This window comes from Thrips palmi, unplaced genomic scaffold (assembly GCF_012932325.1).
Source record: "Thrips palmi isolate BJ-2018 unplaced genomic scaffold, TpBJ-2018v1 HiC_scaffold_17, whole genome shotgun sequence".
Lineage (NCBI taxonomy): Eukaryota > Metazoa > Arthropoda > Insecta > Thysanoptera > Thripidae > Thrips > Thrips palmi.
In genome coordinates this window covers 1,941,582-1,962,636 of record NW_023144626.1, presented here as the reverse complement: position 1 = coordinate 1,962,636, position 21,055 = coordinate 1,941,582, and the positions used below count along the sequence as shown (strand labels likewise).

The following is a 21,055-nucleotide window of genomic DNA, read 5'->3' as shown; positions in this document are numbered from 1 at the left end:
GGCACTCCGGGAAGGAGGAACGGCGAGTCACGCGGATTACCCCCAGGGTCCCCAGGGTCCCCAGGCAGATCAGGATCATTCAATCGAAAAATGCAAATGAATGCGTCGGCGCCGCCGAGACGCGGAGCCGCCGAGACGTTGACCTCACACCGCCGGCGGGCTGCCTAGAGTGTAGTGGCTACGCTGGCTACGCGCGTAGCGGCTCAGCCGGGTCATTACACTGTAAGGAAGGCGGCGGTTCCGCTGGAAAAATATCGGAAAACGGCGAGGCAGCGTGGTTGCAGAATCCCCCTTCCCCCTCACGTTTCCCGTGCGTATGATCGAATCTAGATATTTTCCGCTAGCGGCAATCCCTTCCCGCCCGTTTTAAACCGCGACAAAACTCGTCCGATAATTGGACTGAAACAGAAAACAAGGGGGGAGAAACGTGTCGCTTATTTGGAGCACCGTTGGGTTATGATGAGTCAGACCCATGCGAAGAGCAAACACATAAACACGGCCCTGCGCGACCCCTAGAATCGCCCGCTGCTGCTGCGGCGGCGGTATTCCGAACGGTGCTCTGTCTCGCTCGCACTCGTACTCGTGGCGCGTTCCCGGCTTGTCCCCGGCTTCGCGTAGGGGTGCGAGAGAGACAGAGCGCCGAAACGCTGCGCGGAATCTGCACGGCGCGTTGGCCCTTCGGCTTATCTGGCAACGCGCGCCCCGGCCGGCCCGCCGCCTGCAAGCCACTCGACTTATTCTCCAATTCATTCACAACAAAAGCAGAAGAGAAGAAGGAGGAGGAGGAAACAGAACATCCTGAGCGTGAAACAGCGGCACACGGCAGCACGCCGCACCACCACCGCGCTGACGCCCTCGTTGCCCAGCACCGTGGTGCCCTGCAGTCTGATTCCGGGAGTCGTTTTCGTCGCTCTGCCTCTCTCGCACCTGTACGGGGCGCCCATGGGTGCGAGAGAGACAGCGCGACGAAAACGACTGTCGGGCCGGACGAAGCCGAAAGCCGAGCACCAATTGGAGGCTCTTCCGGCCCCTGTGCACGATGTCCGCGATGTGCGCGGCTGCTGTGCTGTGCAAGAGACACCTGTCAGGGAAGCCCAGCCCAGCCCGGGCCGAACTCGCTGCCTTTGTCGCCGGCCACGCTCTGCGCTACTCGGAACTCAGAGGTGCCGTGCCGTGCTGCACGCCGCTTAACGTCCCATCGGATCAATCGCAATTAAAAGTCACTGCTCTACATCAAGGCCTCCCCCTCCCCCCTCGTCCCCCCAATTGTGCGTGCGGCCCACGCCTCCCCACCGCGCCGCACCGCGCTGCAGGTCCTGCAGGTCCCCCCGCTGCTGCAGGCTGGTTCCGCACAGCGGGCCGCCTCTGTCTCTCTCGCACCGACGCGGGACGCCCCCTGAGTGCGAGAGAGACAGCGCGACGTCGGCGATGTGCGGAATCGGCGGCTTGATCCCCCCGCGGCACCGCGCCGCGCTTCCTAGCGGCCAGCGCCCTCTCCGTCCACGTGCACCACTTCCTCATCCTCCTTGTCATGTGCTCTGTTGCTCTCGCCTCGTCCGCCGCCCCCGCGACACACACACACAGGCAACACACACAGACTCACACACACACGCACCGCGCACACGCTCACGCTGAAAACTACTGAACAATCGAAGACACTAATTGGCATATGAGGTAGGCAACCTGTGAGCGGCGCTGCGGCTTTCGTGGATCCGAAAGTTGATGCCGGCACGGCAGGGCACGGCACGGCACGGCACGGCACGGCACGGCACGGCACGGCGAGGCGCGCGGCCGAATACATTTAATGGAGACGAAGAGCGATGGCGGCCCGGCGGCCTGGCGGGGCTCTGAGTGGCGCGGCGTGGCGCTCTAACGGCGTAATTGGTGGAACAACGACAACGACGTGTGAGAGCGGCACGGCGCGGCACGGCGCGGCGAGGCGCGGCACGGCGGTCGCTGAGATTGGGGGGCAGTTATGCAATGGTGCCCTCTGAGGCCGTCCTTGCGGCGACGCGACGCGACGAAAGCTCAGGAGGCTCGCTTACTTTGCGACCACACACAGCGAGTCGGCAGTCTGCGGCAGTCAGCAGCGAGCGGGCTGTGACTCCGAACAGCGCTCCGCCGCTCTGTCTCTCTCGCACACACACGGGAAGCGACGTGAGTTCGAGAGGGATGGGGCGACATGGGCTGTCCGAGGGACCAGCCGGTCATCGTGGGCCTCCTTCGTCGGATAGTCCGGACGGGAGAGTCAGACCCGCCCCCTCCCCCAGAAACGCACCTGGAAGAGTCTTACTGTGCGTGCACTGAAATTCAAAGCACTCCAGTGGGCACTGAGTACGCTCTTCTAACAACGAAAATGTGTACTAAGTACACACCTGCGTTTTATTATGTGTTGTGTTCTGTAAAGGGGGAGGGGGCACTGTGATTGTATCACTGCTGTCTCTCTCAGACTCGTTTGCCGACGGGCCTCTCTCTCGTTGACGTCGTGCCGCTGTCGCGCTGCCGCACCGTCGTCCTGTGTACGGCCGTGCGGGCGTACGCAGCACCTCCGACAGTGTACCTCCGCGACGACGAAATTTCCAGAAGCCGGTGCACTTTCCGCTCCGACATGACCCGGCGACCGTCATCCGTGATGCGACTTGCCCGGGCTTGCCGACCCGAATCAACCTGGATGACATGATCAAGCGACGCAATTTGCGAAGGTGAGGCGCGGCGGCACGCCGGTGGCATGGCGTGGCATGGCGTGGCATGGCGTGGCATGGCGCCGCCATGGCGCGTGGATGCATCGTGACTTGGCCGAAATGCGCAGTGCAGCGCCAGGCAGCGCCGTAAGGCGGATGCTGTGCTCTCGAGATGGGAAGCTGTTTGTTTCCGGGAAGTACCGCGAGGTGGTCCCCGCCCCCTGCGGCCTGGACAGCCTGGACAGCCATACAGTGCGCCAGAAGACCGGTCGAGGCGGCCGAAACTATAGATGCGTTTTGAGCGCCAGAGTCTCTAAACAGGACTCGAACCGAACGTGTGACCCCACCAATGGATTGCTCTCAGAACGAGGAATCCATTGGTGGGGTCACACGTTTGGTTCGAGTCCCATTTAGCGACTCTGGAGCTCAAAACGCGTCCCGACTTTTAGCCACCTCCATCGGTCCTCTGGCCCACTGTGGGTCGGTCTGGGCCCCGGTCGCTGGTCACGGTGGCTGTGACTCCGGACCGGATAACAGGTTGGTGCAAACTGCCCGCGCCACGCCCGCCGCGGGACAATACCAATTTCGAGCAAATTGGTCCCAATTGGCGGCGTCTCGGTTCGACACAGGGGGCCGGCCGGCCGACAAGAAGAAGACCCTGCTTTCGGCGGCAACACCGCTAACGCTGCCATGGGTTTCCTACACACCCTGTGGGCTGGAAACCCCAACTTGAACTTTGATGCGCAGTTTCGTCGATGCTGGCTCTGGAAGCTTGGCAGCGTCCAGAGAGGTTGCAACTTTTACGCCTTGTTACGTTTGACTACAAGTGTCGTCGTTGTTTGCTTGAATGAAGCGTAAAACTACGCATCAGCTTTACTAGTATGGACAGACGAGACGTGATCAGAGTCCCGTGGTTATTGCGTACAGAACCGCGCAAGTCACGTAACCTGCGAAACCCGCGGATGAGATACGCCCTTGTCCGACTGGCCGGTGACCCGACCAGACCAGTGGCGATTGGTGGGCGCAGCGCAGTGCAGTGTACTACCGGTCGGCTCGGCTCCGGCGCGCGTGCCACCATGCTCGCTGACTACGCCGACGCGGCGCGCGCCGCCCAGAACATTAGAGTCCGCGCGCAGAAAGCTCCGACATCGTGGGACAATTCGGGGCCCCGGGACCACTCGGGACCATTCGAGAGTAATGGCGCCGAGCCGAGGGGATTACATGGGGATTGCCGGATTGGGGGCCGGGCGGCGGGGACGGGCACGCTGCAGGCGTCAAAGAAGTGTGGAAGTGTGGAAGAGTGAGTGGATGCGGGGGTGGCGGCCGGGTGGCGGCGTAACGTGCCTTACAAAACGTTGTTTGCAAACAACAGGCCGTCGTGCGGACCGCCACTCCGCGAGCTCCGCGACGACAACATGATCCGCGGCGCGGTCGTATGCCGCGGCGTGCCGTGACCTCACTGCATTCGGTGCACTCGGCCGGCACCGGCAATCGCGGAAGGGGAAAAGCGCTCGGGATCAGGTAAATAATCGAGAGTTATGAAGTAGTACGTTATTTTCAAATCCTTCTGACAAATCGGCTCCACACCCAATACAACTCCTCCCCTACACTGTCGCCGCGAGCGGCTGGCAGGCGCGCGTCCGCAGCGCCATCTCTCGGCCACTCTTCGCACTACTCCGTCCCGCCGCGGCGCAGCGCGGCCCTGTGATGGCGGTGACAGGATCGCCCTAGGACTTTGAACCCAGTTCCTAGGGAGTCCTTAGGAATGGGTCAACTCGTCGCTCTGTCTCTTTCTCTCTCTGTCGCACCCACGGGGGCGTGCCGAAGGCCCGAAAGGGGTGCGAGAGAGACAACAGGGAGACGAAATGCCTCTTCGGAATATCTGGCGGGTGAGCGGTGGTATGTCGCCCCTTGGTTTGTTTTGACGTTTGACTTCGCGGTGCACCTAAGTACACATACAGTGGCGCGACGCTCCACACATCCGTCTGCGCGACTTCGTTTCAATTCGGCGAACGGGGTGACGTCAGTAATAATGGCAATTGTATTTACGGCAGGACGGCTCTTGTGCTTCGTCGCTCCGTCTCTCACTGAAAATCTATTGGCGTCACTTTGTGCCCTTTCCAGAGGCGTGAATAAAGTATCACGCAAAAAAAAAAAAACGAAAGAAAAGTCATGCTAAAAATCAGCGTCACTCAAAAATTTATGTCACGCCATAATTTGGCAATGTGTCCGACCATGACGTTTTCAGCGCTCTTGCACCCCTACGGGCCGCCCCGCGACGGCGAGAGAGACGGAGCGACGAAAACACTGTTGGCAGGGCGAATGAGCGATTCCGCGGGATCGTCTCGTCGCACCGTCTCTGTCGCACTCACGGGGCGTCCCCTCGGGGTGCGAGGGTGCGACAGAGACGGAGCGGAGAAACGATCCTTCGAAATCGCTCGACTACAGGCTGACGGCTCAGCGTGACTCAGCGAGCGAAGTGGTGTGTTTGGACAGGTGAGCCCAACTCATGATGAACTCATCGAAATGCCCGAAAAGGGCGCGAAGGTGAAGGAGGACTGTGGCAGCAGCGCGCATTCTAGAAAGCTGGCTATCTTGTTCGACAGAGTAAAGTACTCAAAATACACTCTACTCCGGGTCAAATAACGAAGAGCAAAAATGGAATCCAGGAATGACTGATCCTGAGCGGCCGGGCGGATTTGAGTCAACTCGGCGATCTCTTTTCTTTGTTTACGTTTTGGTTCATTTTTGTGTTTGTTTCCTTTCTGACGAGTCGCCACCCCCGCGCAGCCGCCGCTGTAGCCGCCGCTCTAGCCGCAGCCGATCACTTAGCGGACTCTGTTCCGCGAATCGCACACCTGCAGAGCATGCAAACGGGATGTCTCTCCCTCTCTCTCTCTCGCACTCATGAGGGAGACGGGGCGCCGAAAAGGCCGGAAAGCCGCAGAGAGTACGGCCGATTAAATCTCCCCGGCGCGGCGGCCGGCGGACCCGAAATTAGCGCCGACACTGGAAACCAAAGATGGATGGGTGGATGACAATGCCATGGCATCCGGGTGATCCGAGCAACGCCGGAAGAGGGAGAAAGAAGGGAAGAAGGAAGGGATGCACCAAAAGGGCGCCAATCGAGTAACTGGTAATGGAAATGCTCGGCGTTTTCAGACTTTCTCGATGGGTTTGGTTAACTTGGTACCATCCTGTGTTTGATTCGGGTCGGGCTGTACAGCTCACAACCACTCACAACCTCCAAAGCTGTCCGCACTGGAGCTGGGCCTCCCGGCCGCTGCCGGCCCATCGCGAGGCCCCCGACTTGGAGGAGGCTCTTTTTTGGGAGCAGCGCGGCGCTCTGCAGCAGACTGAAGAGTCGCTCCTTCTCTCTCGCACTCGTGGGGCGTCCCGTCGGGATGCGAGAGAGACGGAGGGACGAGACACTGCCCGGAAACAGTCCAGCAGGGCTCTCAGTCTAATTGCCCGGCGGTCCGTTCCCACGCGTGCACACTGCTAGCACACTGCCAGCACACTGCATGCAGTGCGGCCTCAGGCTCGGACTGGCCCCCAAAAGGCCATGGCGGATAAGACCGCAAAACGCCCCCGATCATCATTGTTTTTACCCTTCATGACCAACTTTGTGACGCTACCGCTCCCAAACTAGTTGCGGTCAATAGCCTTCCCGATACAGGGCATGAAAGAGTAGGGTCTTAACAATACTAGGGCGTCAGCAAATTTCCGAGATTCGACCACTTTTTGACCAACTTGGTCGGAAAATCGTTGCGGTCAAAGCCAAAATCGTTGTGGTCAACGTCTTCCCGACACAGGGCATGAAAGAGTAGGGTCTTAAGAATACTACGGCGTCGAGGGAGGCCTTTTACGGCGACTAGATTGGACACAGTGGCCACCCAAAGTCAGCAAAATCAGCAAATTTCCGAGATTCGACCACTTTTTGACCAACTTGGTCGGAAAATCGTTGCGGTCAAAGCCAAAATCGTTGTGGTCAACGTCTTCCCGATACAGGGCATGAAAGAGTAGGGTCTTAAGAATACTAGGGCGTCGAGGGAGGCCTTTTACGGCGACTAGATTGGACACAGTGGCCACCCAAAGTCAGCAAAATCAGCAAATTTCCGAGATTCGACCACTTTTTGACCAACTTGGTCGGAAAATCGTTGCGGTCAAAGCCAAAATCGTTGTGGTCAACGTCTTCCCGACACAGGGCATGAAAGAGTAGGGTCTTAAGAATACTAGGGCGTCGAGGGAGGCCTTTTACGGCGACTAGATTGGACACAGTGGCCACCCAAAGTCAGCAAAATCAGCAAATTTCCGAGATTCGACCACTTTTTGACCTACTTGGTCGGAAAATCGTTGCGGTCAAAGCCAAAATCGTTGTGGTCAACGTCTTCCCGATACAGGGCATGAAAGAGTAGGGTCTTAAGAATACTAGGGCGTCGAGGGAGGCCGTTGACCGCAAGTAGATCGGACGTAGTGGCCGCCCAAAATCAGCGAAAACGGCTACTTTCGTCCTATATATACTAGGACTCTTTGACCAACTTTCTGACGTTACTTGTCCCAAAGCCGAATGGCCCCGGCAGATTTTTCTGCCTGTCTGCCCTGGCCAGTCCGAGCCTGTGCGGCTTGCGGAGAGACAACGGCGCAGTTCGCCGTCGCTCTGTCTCTCTCGCTCCCCAGCGCAACGGCCACGAGTGCGACAGAGACAGAGCGACGGAGCACTGCTCGGCTTCGGCATCAAGACGGCAAGGCCTCTGCACCGCCAAAGCAAGCAAGCATGCCTTGGCGGTGCGGCAGCGCCGAGGGCAGCTACACGTCGAGGCCCTCCGTCAGGGACAACGTCACGCTGTCTCTCTCACGCACCAGAGGGAAGCATGAGTGCCAGAGAGACAGCCGGCAGGGTTAAGGACGCGAGGACTTGGGCGCGTGCGGCGGGGCGCGTGCGGGGCGCGTGGCGCGTGGCGCGTGCGGCGGGCGGGTCTCGTTTCGCAGTGCAGGCGAGCATGTGTCGGGCCCGAATGGCATACGATCATCCCTTAATGGTAATGGTAATGGAGCGCCTGGCGGTAGGCAACGGCAGCACTCCGGTGCGCTGCGCTCCGCATGGTTGCCTACGGCGGCAGGCGTTCTGACACCTAACCTAACCAGCCCATCTATGAAGTCAAATGAGGCTTACACCTCACCGGCCACGGCGGCCACGCAGAGCAATAATTTTGCGGCCGTTTGTGGCGATGGCTATCACTGCGCTTCCGCGCGGACGAGACGGCGAGACCATGGCGAGACGTCGCGTGGACGAGAGTTCCGCCGCTGCGCCAGTGCAGTCCGGCGGCCCGGCGGCCCGGCAGAAGGGGGAGGGGGAGGGGGTGGGGGCACGCAGCGCGCGGCCCGCGGCGTGGGCCTGGGGCAGCCTGGGGCTTGGGGCAGGTCACGGAGCCCGATAGCGATCCAACGGACGAATGGCAGAGGTCAGCTCACAGAGCAGTGGTTACTGTCGCGTGGCATGTCGGCCACTGGTACAGCGCGGGGCCAGGTACAGTGGGCCAGAAGACGGGCCCCGGCGGCTAAAACCCTCGGCGCGTTTTAAGCTGCAGAGTCGCTAAACATGACTAGAACCGAGCGTGTGACCCCACCAATGGATTCCTCGTTCGGAGAGCAATCCATTGGTGGGGTCACACGTTCGGCTAGTAATTCTGGAGCTCAAAACGCGTCTAAAGTTTTGGCCGCCTGCGTCGTTCTTCTGGCCCACTGTGCCAGGACAGGGCGTATGCGCGGCCTGGGTCTAAGTCTGTCCTGAACCGCTGCCAAACGGCTTTGTGATGCAGCTGTAAACAAATGCCACACCGCGCTGGCCGGGAGGGCCTACCGTCGCCGTACCTCGCCCGAAAAACAGAACAACACCGGCCGGCGCGTGGATTCGAACCCGCGACGGCGACACATGTCAAAACGCCGTGTCACGGCGAGGCCACGCGGTACGCGGCGACACGACGACTCTGCATCCGATTTGACGTCTGGTCTCGTCGTCGCGGTGGTCGCGGTGCGCGGCGGCGCTCGTCGCCGTGACGCTCTCGTCTAGCGCCGCCGGCAGCCGGCACGGCCCGGCCGCGTGCGCGACGCTCCGCCGACACGGCAGCACGGCCCGCGCTCGGACAAACAGCGACGCCGTCTCTCTCGCACCCCCCGAAGCTTCGCCGCCGCGCCGTGGGTGCGAGAGAGACAGAGCGACGCTGTGCGGAATCGCTCCGCTGGCCATAAAGGGGTGGATGAGTGACAGCGCCGCGGCGCCCGCCCGAATTCTGTGGCCCGGTGTCAGCGTGCGTCAGCGGCGTCAGCGGCGGGCCGATTGTCAGTTGTCACACGTGCAGGCTGATTACGAACAGTCCCCCGTCGCTGTCTCCCTCGCCTCCTACGCAGAAACCAAACGGGCCTGGTAGAAATCAAACCAGCCTCGTTGAAGAGGTCCCTTTTGGCTCCTACGAGGCTACTTTGATTTCCACGAGACCTGCTAGGGTGAAAGTTTTCACACTCGCCGTGGGAAAAATGTGGAGGGTTATGGTTGCCCTAAGGGGTGGGGGGTTCGTGCCCCGAGCAGAGCCGTCGTTTCGACGGCACGGACGGGAAGACGCCGAGATGCGTCCCGAGATGTGTCTATTCGACAAGAAACAGATACCGGGCCACAAAGCGCTGACCGAACGAGTGTGTGTGTGTGACCGCCGACACAGACACGCAGCGGACGGGCAGGCGGGCAGACAGAGAGGCGCGCGCCGTCCCCGCCCCCCCCTCCCCCTCCTCCCCTGCGCCGCGACAGCCGCGACAGCCACTGCAGCCACTACAGCCACAGCCGCGGCCGGCTAGCCTGGTATAACACGCGGGGCCGCCTCGTCGCGCGGTTTGTTTTCAAGAAGCCGCGGGGGAGTGCTGTAACGTTGCTCGCGTTCCCTTTCTCTGTCTCTCTCCCTCTCTCTGAGTGCCGCGTCGTCGCGTGCGTGCCTGGCCCCAGCCCTCGCGGCCACAGCCCCTCGCGGGAGTCCAGCGAGATCAGCGCCGGACGAGACCCAGTGGAGTGGATTACCATGCCCAGCGACTAAGTGTTTCGTCCACGTCGAGTCATGCTGGTGAAGCGACTGTGCAAAGTGTGGCAGTATGGCATGGGGCGGACGGTAAGTTGAAAGCAAAAAAAAAGAGGAAAAACGACATTGCGTAAAAAGATTAAATTTTTTTAAAAATTTCTAGTTTCAAACAAAAATGGGGAATTTATAATGTAGTAGTTAAATTGGTTAACTCAAATAAATTTCCTGTTCTGGATCTTTAATTTTCCAGCCCTCTTGAAAACAAAAGTCAAGATGATAATTTGTTTTCTGGGCGTCGTAGTGTGTTCGTTGCGTTGCCGGCGGCCCCTGGGCGGCCCTTCGGCGCCGTGCCGCCGACCTACGCAGCCAGTGCCCCATTAGTGCACCGGCACGGGTTCACATCTTTTTGGGGCCTTTCGAAACGTCTAGTAGTCCCGGGAAGTCTCGCCGGAGTTCCCGAACCAAACCTCGCTCTCAAAACGTGTTAATGGATTCAGGCGATCGAACTGCGCGCTTACTTTTTGCGGTACTCTGTTGCTTTCGACCTGCACGCGATTTTTTGCCATGGCGACAATAGGAAGAAAAGCGCCTTTACTATTTTTATTCGCAAAGGACTTGTGACTAACCCCCAAGCCCCATTTGACTGTGCCGAAACTTGGCCGCGTTGGCCGTGTTGGAGTGCCATTCACTTCCCTGTGCCTTTTGCTTTCCACCACCTTGGCCATCCGAATGAGAAGTTGGCGCGCGTTCAGGGGGTGCAAAAATAGTGTGTTGTGGTGGGACCGGACCGGACGTGTCGAGGGCCTGGCGGGCTGGCGGGCCGGGCCACCCGGCGGTGAGCCTGGTTACACCTCGTCTTGTACACTGGGCAACAAGTTACTCTCGAAAGCTGTGAGGCTGCGGCATGCTCAACCCTTTTTCGCAGCCATGATCAAGGCGGCCTCTGGCGTGAGTCTGGCGTCGAGTGACGGTGCGACTACAGGATGACTGCTTGACGCGTCTTGCATGACTGCCCTGCCCGATCTTCGCAGGACCCGCAGGTCGAACTTTTATACGACCCGAGCGCCTGCTGGCTGATTCTATGAAGAGTGGTTTGGCCACGGGGGTCTTGGGGGCCACGCGGTGGGGCTGCCAGGGCGAGGAGGTCAAGGCCAAGTGCGGGCAGACTGCGGCGGCGGAGGCCACGGCAGAGAGGCCACGGCAGAGGCCACGCGCCCCTACGCGGCGCGCGCCGCGCCATCTCGAGCCCCAGCAGCAGGCTGATGCCGAACCTTGATTCCGTCGCTCTGTCTCTCTCCCAGGGATGGAAGAGAGACAGGATGACGAAGCCTGCAGCAAGGCTGGGCTAGGCTGGGCTATGCTGGGCCGGGTGTTATCGGCCGGTACTAAATGCCTGTTTAACTTATCGATGACCACCACCTGTTCGTTGCATTACGTTAAAGTGGTCGGCGCAGCACGCGTACCGCACGCTCACGGTGCTGCGCGTCGACCTCCCAGCCACGCCCCTCCCCGCCCCGCCCCACCACGCCTTGCACTACGACGCCCCGCCACACCCCGCCCCCACCCCGCCCCGCCCCACCCCACCCCACCACGCCCTGCACTACGACGCCCCGCCACGCCCCGGCGGCCGACGAATCAGACCCACCGCTGGGTCATTGATGCCTGTTGGTCGGCCTTGCGTGATAAGACCACCATGGCAGCACCTGGGCCGCACCCCGCCGCACCCCACCCCGCCCCGCGCGCCCTGCCACACCCACCGCGGAGGTTAATGCAAGCGGAGCCTGCCGGCTTTCGCCCCGCCGAACTGTTTTTGTCCCGCTGCGCGACGACCGGGGAGGACCCAGGGCACCGCGGGGCACACCGTCGACCTCAGGACCGCGGGCTGCGGGTTCTCGAGGCTGGCCCTTGAGCTAGCTGGCCCTAAAGGCTGGTCCTAAAGGCTGGTCCTAAAGGCTGGTCCACGAGGCCTCCAGCGGTCTGTGCTGGCCACTGCACTGCATGGCGTTGGTGCTGATACGCGCCGATACGGCCTGAACAATGGCGGCGAAAGGCCGCCAGAGGGCGCTAGAGGCCGCGGCAAAAGGCCGTGTGTTCAGCCGGACAAAGCAGACCTCGACGGCGGCCTGCACGCTGGCGGCAAAAGGCGGAATCGCGGAAACGACCGGCCGCTTACTTCCTCCTGGAGGACGAACTTTCAGCCCCGCGCTCGTTCGCTCTGCAATCGCTGCGCTTCGATTTTCGCATTTTCGCGCGCGGCGGGAGCGGCGGGAGGCAGGGAGAGTGCGACGCCCACGGCGGTTGTGTCACGGCGCGTGCCGGTGCGCGGCGGCATGGCGGCGGCGCAGCGAGACGGCGCGGGGACGCGGGGAGGGACGCACCGCACCGCCACGACGACGGCGACGTCGCTGCAGACTTGTTTTCACTTTCGGCGCCGCCGAGTTTGGCAAATACTTGAATGGTATGGCGCACCCCGACGGCCTGACGCCTTGCGACCGCCAATGACGCATAGAGACGCATGGAGACAAAGGCGTCGTCGCCCGGCGGAACGGAATCCGTCAGACCGAGCTCTGCTTCGACGTGCGACGCGTCACGAGTGACACTTGACGTGTCACTACCCGCTGTCACGCTCTCTTGTCTCACGCTCGTCCCGCGTCCGTCGCTAACGCGCCCCCTGCCCGGCGTCTCCACAGAAAAAAGCTTATCTCGGACCCGTGGGGGAGGGAAGCAGACTCACCCTCCCCCGCCCTCGCCCCTCTTGACCTGTTTTGTTTTTGTTTTGCTTTTGCTGTCGTGCCGTTCGCTGAGTGGCTGAGTGGCCCCCGCGCTGTTGATGCAGAATCTACGCGAGCCAGGAGGGGTTGCCTTGTAGACGGGGCGCCGGGGGAGGGGGCTGTTGTTCGAGTCGGCTTTCTAATGGGGGGGTTCGTCAACGCCGCCGGACCGGATGTCAGGGAGAAAGAACAATTGCTCAAATTCCCATCCCGAAAGGAAAGAGTTTTTGCTGTCCCTTTACATGTCCGGTCTGACTTTGTTGGGCTGCCAGATGGCTGTCTGCTGTTCGTACACTGTACGTACACGTGCGGCTTTGCAGTGGAGTGGCGCCGCGGGCCACGCCGTTCGCGCCAAATCATTATTGCATTTAAATCCCCGTCCCCCTTTCCCTCGCCCCGCCTTTCCCCTGTATTCAAGCCGGACCGGAGTGCCTGGGCGGAACCAGGCAGGAGTGACAAAAACATTGGCAAATTTGCGCTAACCGGTACAGTCCGAGCTGGCACCAATGGCACCCCTTTGAGGCTCGTTGGCGGGGCTCTGGAGCGGACCGGACAGCCCCGATGACGACGGTCATTCGGACACAACCGGGTACCTGTGTGGACCGAATGCTCCATCTCCCTCGCACCTCTACGCGAGACACCACGAGTGCGAGAGAGGCAGTGAGTGACATACGTCGTTCTGTCGGGTGGCGGCGCAATTTCGGCAGACAAGCGGGCCGGGCTCGGCGGGGCTTCGCCGTGGGTTCGCGCCGCCCGGGAGACACTATCTAGCCATCATTTTATCGGTGACAACGACAGAGCGGCACGTCGTTTCGCGATTGTTGTGAGCGAGAGAGAGAGAGAGAGAGACGCACTGCTGACGGACTGGTCGCTTCCGGCTGGCCCGCCTGAATGCATTTCAATGGGTTTGCCCGGCTTCGCCTCTGATGGCTCGCCTCTGGCTGCCTCTCGCTTGTCGGGCTAATTGTCGCCAGTGATGCCAGCCTATTTCATTTTGAGCGGACCCCTTCACTGCGACATTGTTAGGGAGAACAGACAGTTCAAAATGATTTCATTCTCAAATTGATGCGTCAGTGTCAAACTCTGGTTCAGTTTGAAAAAAAGACTGCCATCATGCGACGTTGTTTTGATCTGACTTGGACCACTACTGCGACTCTGACTCGACCGCGGTGGGCCAAGAAGGTAAACTGCGTCAATTTCGCGGTTTGCGGCGTGAAGACGTGAAAGTGGCGAGATAAGGCCTGCAGCGGTGGCGGCCGAAACCGGCCGGAACAGAGCGAGAAACAAATGAAACAAAATGCACTAAATGTCATGAGACTTTTTTGTCGAAGCGAAGGACTTATGCAATTTTAAGCACATCCGACGGTGATATAACTTTGTCCGCCTGGCGTTACAAATTGTCCAATGTAAGTTGGCATGTAGCAGCGTTGGGCAATCCAGGCGGGCACAAAACTGTATCACCGTCGGATGTGCTTAAAATTGCATAACCCGTTGGCCCCAGAAAAATTTGTCCCATGACATTTAGTGTGTTGGCTGCGGTTTTCGAGGCATCGACCGCCGCGGCGCCATGGTCGGCCCGTTGGGCACGGTAGCAGCGAAGCAGCGAACGCTTGCGCAGCTGCTTGGATCAGCGACAGCCTAGCCTGGGGCACCAACACCGCTCGCGGGGCGGGGCGGGGCGGGGCGGGGCGGGGCGGGGCGGGGCGGGGCGGGGCGGGGCGGGGCGGGGCGGGGCCGCGCGTTACCTATTCGCGGTCAACTCGCGCACCGTGCCGTGGCCGTGCCGCCGAGCACCGCGGCCAAGTTCGAGGCCACATCCAGGCGGGGCGGGGCGGGGCGGGGCGGGGCGGGGCCGACAGCCTGCCGGTGCATAAGGCTAGCGGCCCGCACTGGCGGTCGCTGGCGGCGCATGGACCGGCCGCCCTGCCGACTGATTCCGCACATCGCCGTCGTCGCTCCGTCTCTGTCGCCCTCACGGGCCAGGCCGCAGGGGAGCGAGAGAGACGGAGCGACGAAGGGGTCGCTCGGATTGAGGCGGCTGTGTCGGGGCATAATCAAGGGCTGCATGGAGGCGGGGCGGGGCGGGGCCGTGATTGGCTCGCGGTGGCCGAGGGCCGCGTGGAGCACGGCGTGGAGCACGGCGACGAAGCACGGCGGCACACTCGCCGCTCGAGTGGACGATAAGGGCAGTCTTGTTGGCGGCACGGAGGGAGAAGGCGCTTCGCCGCTCTATCTCTCTCGCACCCCTACGGGCCCTACGGGACGCCCCCACAGCCAGAGAGACAGAGGGAGAAGGCGGAACACTGTGGCGCCACCAGCCCGTTGGCTCCTCCGGCCCCGAGCCGCCGCGCCGTGTGGCCTCAGCGGCGTCCCGGCGTCAGTCCCTGGCACGAGTCCCCGGGAGTGGCCGCGAGTCCCTGGAACTGCAGCGAAATGCAACCTGGCACTGGACTCGCCGAAGCCTTGGGCCTTGGCCGATCTACGTGTGCGCCGTGCTCGGCCGTGCCGCAACCCGGCCTGGAGATGACGCCTCCACAGAGAGACAGAGTGACAAAAGCACTGTTCGGATTCAGCCTTCAGCCGCTGTTACGGGACCGTCGTGTAGTCAGCAGTCGGCGACAAATATCAGCGCGTGAGACGATAAAAGTCTCACTGGCCGCGGTTTAACTGTCGCCCGCGGCCCGCGGCCCGTTGTCGGCGTGTCGCTCTGTCTCTCTCGCACTCGTGGGCGTCCCGTTTGGGTGCGAGAGAGGCAGTGCGATGCAGTGCGACGGAAACGGACTGCCGGAATGAGTAAGCCGTGCCGTCGGAACGAAACCAGCCGAAGTCGAAGCCGAAGCCCTGACCTCGGCTGCCCTTGCCTCGTCCACCTCGTCCACCGCGTCTTGCGTGGCTGCACGGCGGCAGCGCGGCAGCGTGCCACGTGACGTCTGCACTGTTTTTGGGGCCGAACTAGCGCGGGTACAGTAGTGGCCAAAAAGCTGTGCAGCGGCCAGCGGCGGCCAGCTCATAGCTCTCTGCAGAGCTCCCTCAATATTACGGGAGGCGTCCTGGCCGAGCCGTGTCATTTGCGACACGGAAGCCGCGGGCAGCGCGCCGGCCAGGACGCAGTACACACGGCAAGGGGACACCCGACACCTGGACGGCCGCCACCGCCCAAGCGGCCCAAGCGGCCAAAGCCTACCGCCGTTCAAAGGAGTCGGTTCGTGCGACAGAGACAGCGACACAACGACTCGGCGGAGCGCCTGTGAAGTGCAGGGTAGGCCAGCCCGCCAAACGTGAGGCCGTTCGGGGTTGCCTACCCTCTGTCTCGCAGGCGGTCTGACACACGTCACGCCTCACTCCACCCTCACGCCTGCAGCGTACTGAGGGAAGTCCGCCGTGCATTTAGAACGGAAGGATAGGGCTGCTAGGAGGCGCGTAGGCAACGCGCTTGGAGAGAACTCCTACATTGGACTGTTGTTCAAAACCAGAGTACAGCTCGAAACCCGCCCGCACGCGTGCTCACGGCGACGTTGACCCGGGCCACTGTAGGCTGAGTCCGAGAGTCGTTTTCGTCGCGCTGTCTCTCTCGCACTCATGGGGCGTCCCGTATAGGTGGGAGAGAGACAGCGCGACGAAAACGACTCTCGGAATCAGACTGCTGGCGCTTTCCACTCGCATCACACTCGTCATCGGACTCGCCGGACACCGCGCATTACGGTGTAAGTAGCGAGGGCAGCCCATAAATCAGGCGCCGTTACGCGCCACTCGCACGACTCGACCGGCGAAACGTTGTGGCTCACCTTAGATCGCCCCGCAGTGTCGCGGGAAGGAATACACCGCCGCCGCTGCAACTTCATGTCGCTCACAGTGCCTTTTCCGCCTGCTCTCTCTCTGCAGCGAACGCACGCTGGGAAACGGAGACAGGAAACGGTTTTCGTTTTAGTTTCTTTGCGACCGCGACGATCGAGTCCGCAAACTTCTCGCGAGATGGTAAATTAGGACAGCGGCGGGGCGGTTTGTTTTCCCTATTTTTTCCTGTTTTTCCTATTTGTTTTTCCCATTTCCGAACGGATGGCACTTATCTCCGTGTACTTTTCTCACCGACGCGGCAGAGTCTGGCCGCCTGGCCGCCCAGTGCTGTCGTCGCTCTGTCTCTCTCGCTCTCACGCGGCGTCCCGTCAGGGCGCGACAAAGACAGAGCGACGCCCCCTGGTCGGATTGAGCCTGCGGCCTGCGGGCGATGTACGACGTCACGCGCAAGAGACCCTCCTTACGCACGGCATGGCAGGCGGGGTTGTCACATAGGAAGGAAAAAATACTCGCACCGTTATGAAAGGGTCGCCAACCTCAGCCTACCAACTCCTCGAGGGCAGGGCCAAAGTATTTCCTAGTGGGCAGGCAGAGCTAGGCAACCCTTTCGGCACTGATGCATCGTAAGAATTTTCGCCCTTTTCGTGGCGACACTGTGCCAGGTCGCCAGCCAATGGGCGTGGAGTCTCGCCGCCCCATTCCAGCCTTGGCGGCTCACGTGATGCAGGATGCAGGTCAGGCGGTTCCCATTCACGCCGCGCCGCTAGTCTAGTGGGGTCTTTCAGACTCATTCTTACTCGGGCCCTTGGGAGCCACTGGAGATGAAGGAGGGGGGGGGGGGGGTGGCGGGGCGGGCGGGCCGGAGTCAGATCAATTTACCCAGTGGTGTGCCGGCTCCTCCGCGCGGGGGCGGCTGGACTCGCCGCCTCATCGGTGGCGCGCGGCCGGCCTTGTGTCGACGTGGCGGGGCGGGGCGGGGCGGGGCGGGGCGGGGCGGGGCGAAGTGTCCGGTGGAGGGTAAGCCTCACTTCCTGCTCCCGCGCTGCACGACGTGAGGCCCGCCGTTATGAGCAACGGCAAACGGCTCGCGAATCTGAACTGTGCTCTCGTCGCTCCGTCTCCCTCGCGCTCATGGGGCACCTCCCAGGGGTGCGAGAGAGACGGAGCGACGAAGGGCTCCAAGTGTGGTCCGTGTTTTCTTCCAGCGGCTTCCGCGGGCTGAGGGCCGCGTGACGCTGGGCAGCCTGGGCTGCGTGTCGCGACGCGGACGGCCAACGGGACGAGACACCACAACAACTGTTGTGACAATAACGCGCCGGTGGCCGGATAAACCAAGGAGCGGGCCTGGCGGGCCTGGAGGAAGTGGGCGAGGGCGAAATGGAGAAGGAGAGCGGACACAACAAATTGGTTCCGTGGAGCCGGCGGGCCCTGGCCAAGCCCTGTCCAAGCCCTGGCCAAGCCCTGGCCAAGGCCCTGGCCCTGGCGGAGGACTAAGGGCACGCCAAGGACTACGGAGGCGGTCTCGGTGACGAGGTTCACGATGATCACGAGGACCGCGAGGACGAGGGTCCCGTGGCCGGGCGGCGAGATTGAGTAACGCATTGTGGAGACGAACGAGAGGCAGGACTGTGAATCACCACGGGGAGGCTCGACCTACGACGGCCTAAGGCGGATTCCGAATGGGGATCTCGTCTCTCTCGCTCTCACGGGCCGCAGGGCCGCAGGGGCGCGAGAGAGACGGAGCGACGAGAAGCGCTGGTCGGAATGAGACCCCCATGGTCCACCGCGAGGTCCGCCGCGCCTCCCGCGCGTCAGACTTTGCCTTGCCGAGCAGGGAAAGTGTGGGCCCGTTCCATTTGGCGGCGCGTATCACCACTTGCCGTCTAAATTCGGCGAGTCGAAACCGCGAAAGAGTTCTAAAAACGGAAGGCAGCAAAACTACGCCCACGTCGCGACCACGACCGGCGCGCCGCGCGCCGAGACTGGCGGTTAATTAGCATAGTGCGGTCTTTGACCCAGTTGGAGCTTCGCGAGCATCGAGCAGGTGGCACGATTAGCGGCGAACGCAGCGAGCAGTGCGAATCGCTCGCATCTGTGTCGAAACTCGCGCTGCACTTGACGCAATAGTGCAGCTCGCTGACCCGGGTCCCCTGGTTTGGGTTGCAGGTGCTGGCGACCATGGCGGCGCACTCCAACTCCATCTCGGTGGGGCTCTGCCAGGGCTACTCCGCCATCCTGCTGCCCCAGCTGCAGGACAAGGCCTCCAAGCTGGTCGTCTCGGAGCAGGACGCCTCCTGGATAGGTAGGTGCACCGTAAGGCTGGCCGCCGTCCTGTCTCTCTCGCACCTCTGCGAGTAACGCCGCGTGGGTGCGAGAGAGACAGCGACGTTCGGAGTGAGTCGCGCTCGCATCCCGAGCATGAGCACGAGCAGCTTGATCTTGACCGGCGTGCGTGTCTGCAGCGGCGCTGGGCGTCATCTCCAACCCGCTGGGCGCGCTGCTGTCCGGGCTGCTGGTGGAGCTGCTGGGCCGCCGCACCGCCATCCAGCTCACGGCCATCCCCTACGTGGTGGGCTGGGTGTGCCTCGCGCTGGCCAGGCACTTCACCCTGCTCTGCGTGGGCCGCTTCATCTCGGGTAAGTCTGAGTCACCACACAGACTTATAGTGTGCCATTTTTACCCCAATGCCACTTATTACCCCATTTGAGGGCCGTTTCGGGTAAGTGTAAGCCCTGTGTGATTGGTGGTTGTGGTTGGCAGGACTGGCCGTGGGCATGGCGGCCGCCAGCTACCTGTACGTGGCCGAGGTGGCCCCCGCCTCGCACCGCGGCCCGCTGTCGGCGTGCGGCCCAGTGCTGGTGTCGCTGGGCGTACTCATCGTCTACACGCTGGGCTTCTTCGCGCAGTGGCACATCGTGGCGGCGCTCTGCACCATCTTCGCGCTCTTCAGCCTGGTGGCCGTGAGCTTGGTGCCGGAGACGCCGCCGTGGCTCGCCGCCAGGGGCCGCACCGCCGAGGCCCGCACCGCCCTGGTCTGGCTCCGGCGGTCGCCCGCCGCCGCCGACAAGGAGCTGGCCGAGATCACGGACTCGCTGGCGCAGGCCAACAAGGTACGTCCGGCGGGCGGCCTACCCTCCAGGCTGACGGGCTGAGGGGCTGACATTGCTGCTTTGCTTGCAGGAGGCCGAGGCCGGCGCGGGGCGCTGCTCCTTCGTCCAGCCGGCCATCTGGAAACCGTTCCTGCTCCTGCTCGCCTTCTTCCTCTTCCAAGAAGGCTCCGGCATCTACGTGGTGCTGTACTACGCCGTGTCGCTGTTCCAGGTGCGTGTGTGTCCTCCCTCGGGCCTGGTTCTCTATCACTCTACGGCTGAATGTCTGAAACTCGCCCTTTTTTGTCCCGCAGGAGGTGGGCACCGAGATGAACGAGTACGTGGCCTCCATCTGGGTGGCGTGCATGCGGCTCGTCATGAGCCTGCTGGGCGCGCTCGCCATCCAGAAGCTGAACCGCACCACGCTGGCCTGCATGTCGGGCGTGGGCATGTTCCTGGCCATGCTCGCCGCCGGCTTCTACGAGCACCTGTTCTCCTCGCTGCCGCCGTCGTCGCGGCCGCTGCCCTGGGTGCCGCTGGCGTGCTTCCTGGTGCACGTGTGCGTGTCCATGCTGGGCTACCTGCAGCTGCCCTGGATCATGACCGGCGAGCTGTTCCCGCTGCGCGCCCGCGGCGCCATGGGCGGCATCGTGTCCTCGCTCGCGCACTTGCTCATCTTCACCTCCGTCAAGACGTACCCCGACCTCCGCAACGCCATCGGTAAGCTTCCGATCGAGTCGCGTAGGATAAGTTGCCTGCGTGTCGGGCGCAGACCGACTGTGTGGGCACACTGTACGACGCCCCTCCCCTCCCGTTGCAGGCATGGACGGCGTGCTCTGGGTGTTTTCGGCGCTGTCCCTCTGCGGCGCGGTGTTCGGCAAGTTCCTCCTGCCCGAGACCAACGGCCGGACGCTGCGGGAGATCGAGATGTCCTTCGGCGGTCACGAGTCGGACAAGGCCAAGGACGGCAAGGAGGGCGTCGACGAGGAGGCCGCCATGCCGCCCGCCTCGGCCTCGGTCGCCGCGCGCAAGAACAGCCGCGGGGAGGCGGTGGCCGCGCCCGTGGACCCCAACGACGACTCCATCCTGGACATCGTGGCGGCGTCGTCGCGCGGCCAGGACGTCTACACCATCAGCCTGGGCCGCCAGAGATAGCCGGGCCGGCAGCGACTTGCACGCGGCGGCACGCGGCGCCACGTCGCCCCAAGTCGTCCGTTGTGAGGGCCTCGTCGCCGGGACCGAGGACCGAGGACCGAGGACGGGGACTCCATGGTGGAGCCCAGCCAGGAAGCCAGTGCCTGGTTGAACTGCAGCGCACTAGGAAGGTGGCCGCCCGCCCCCAGAGTGCCGGTGGCACGACTAGGACAGTGTAGATGATCTCTACGTGGATGGAGGGCGGAGCAGCGGACCGCGGGACGGGCACCGCGGGCAACACCTTCCACGTCAAGGACGTCAAGGAGGAGAGGGACGCGCTACTCGCTACGACTGCAGGACAGTCGGACAGGCGATGTTGGACCAAAGGGCCAAGGGCTGGACCCGGCCGGCCGGCCCGAGGGCAGGACCCAGGCTGGTTGTAGTTTGTTGTGCCTTTGCATCAGTATTATCTCGTTTGATTGAAATAGAGGACACCTCGTCGAGAACGGCGGATGTGT

The 21,055-nt window shown here is 62.2% G+C and overlaps 1 protein-coding gene across 1 annotated transcript; it reads left to right on the top strand.

The window, feature by feature from the left end:
• The first annotated feature begins 9,522 nt into the window (after positions 1 to 9,522).
• Positions 9,523 to 20,711, top strand: LOC117643268 (facilitated trehalose transporter Tret1-2 homolog). The gene is made up of 7 exons (XM_034382041.1): positions 9,523 to 9,838; positions 18,481 to 18,616; positions 18,777 to 18,950; positions 19,075 to 19,424; positions 19,495 to 19,635; positions 19,718 to 20,123; positions 20,224 to 20,711. The coding sequence occupies exons 1-7, from the start codon at positions 9,788 to 9,790 to the stop codon at positions 20,556 to 20,558; spliced, it is 1,593 nt and encodes a 530-aa protein (XP_034237932.1). The 5' UTR covers positions 9,523 to 9,787; the 3' UTR covers positions 20,559 to 20,711.
• Positions 20,712 to 21,055: the final 344 nt, after the last annotated feature.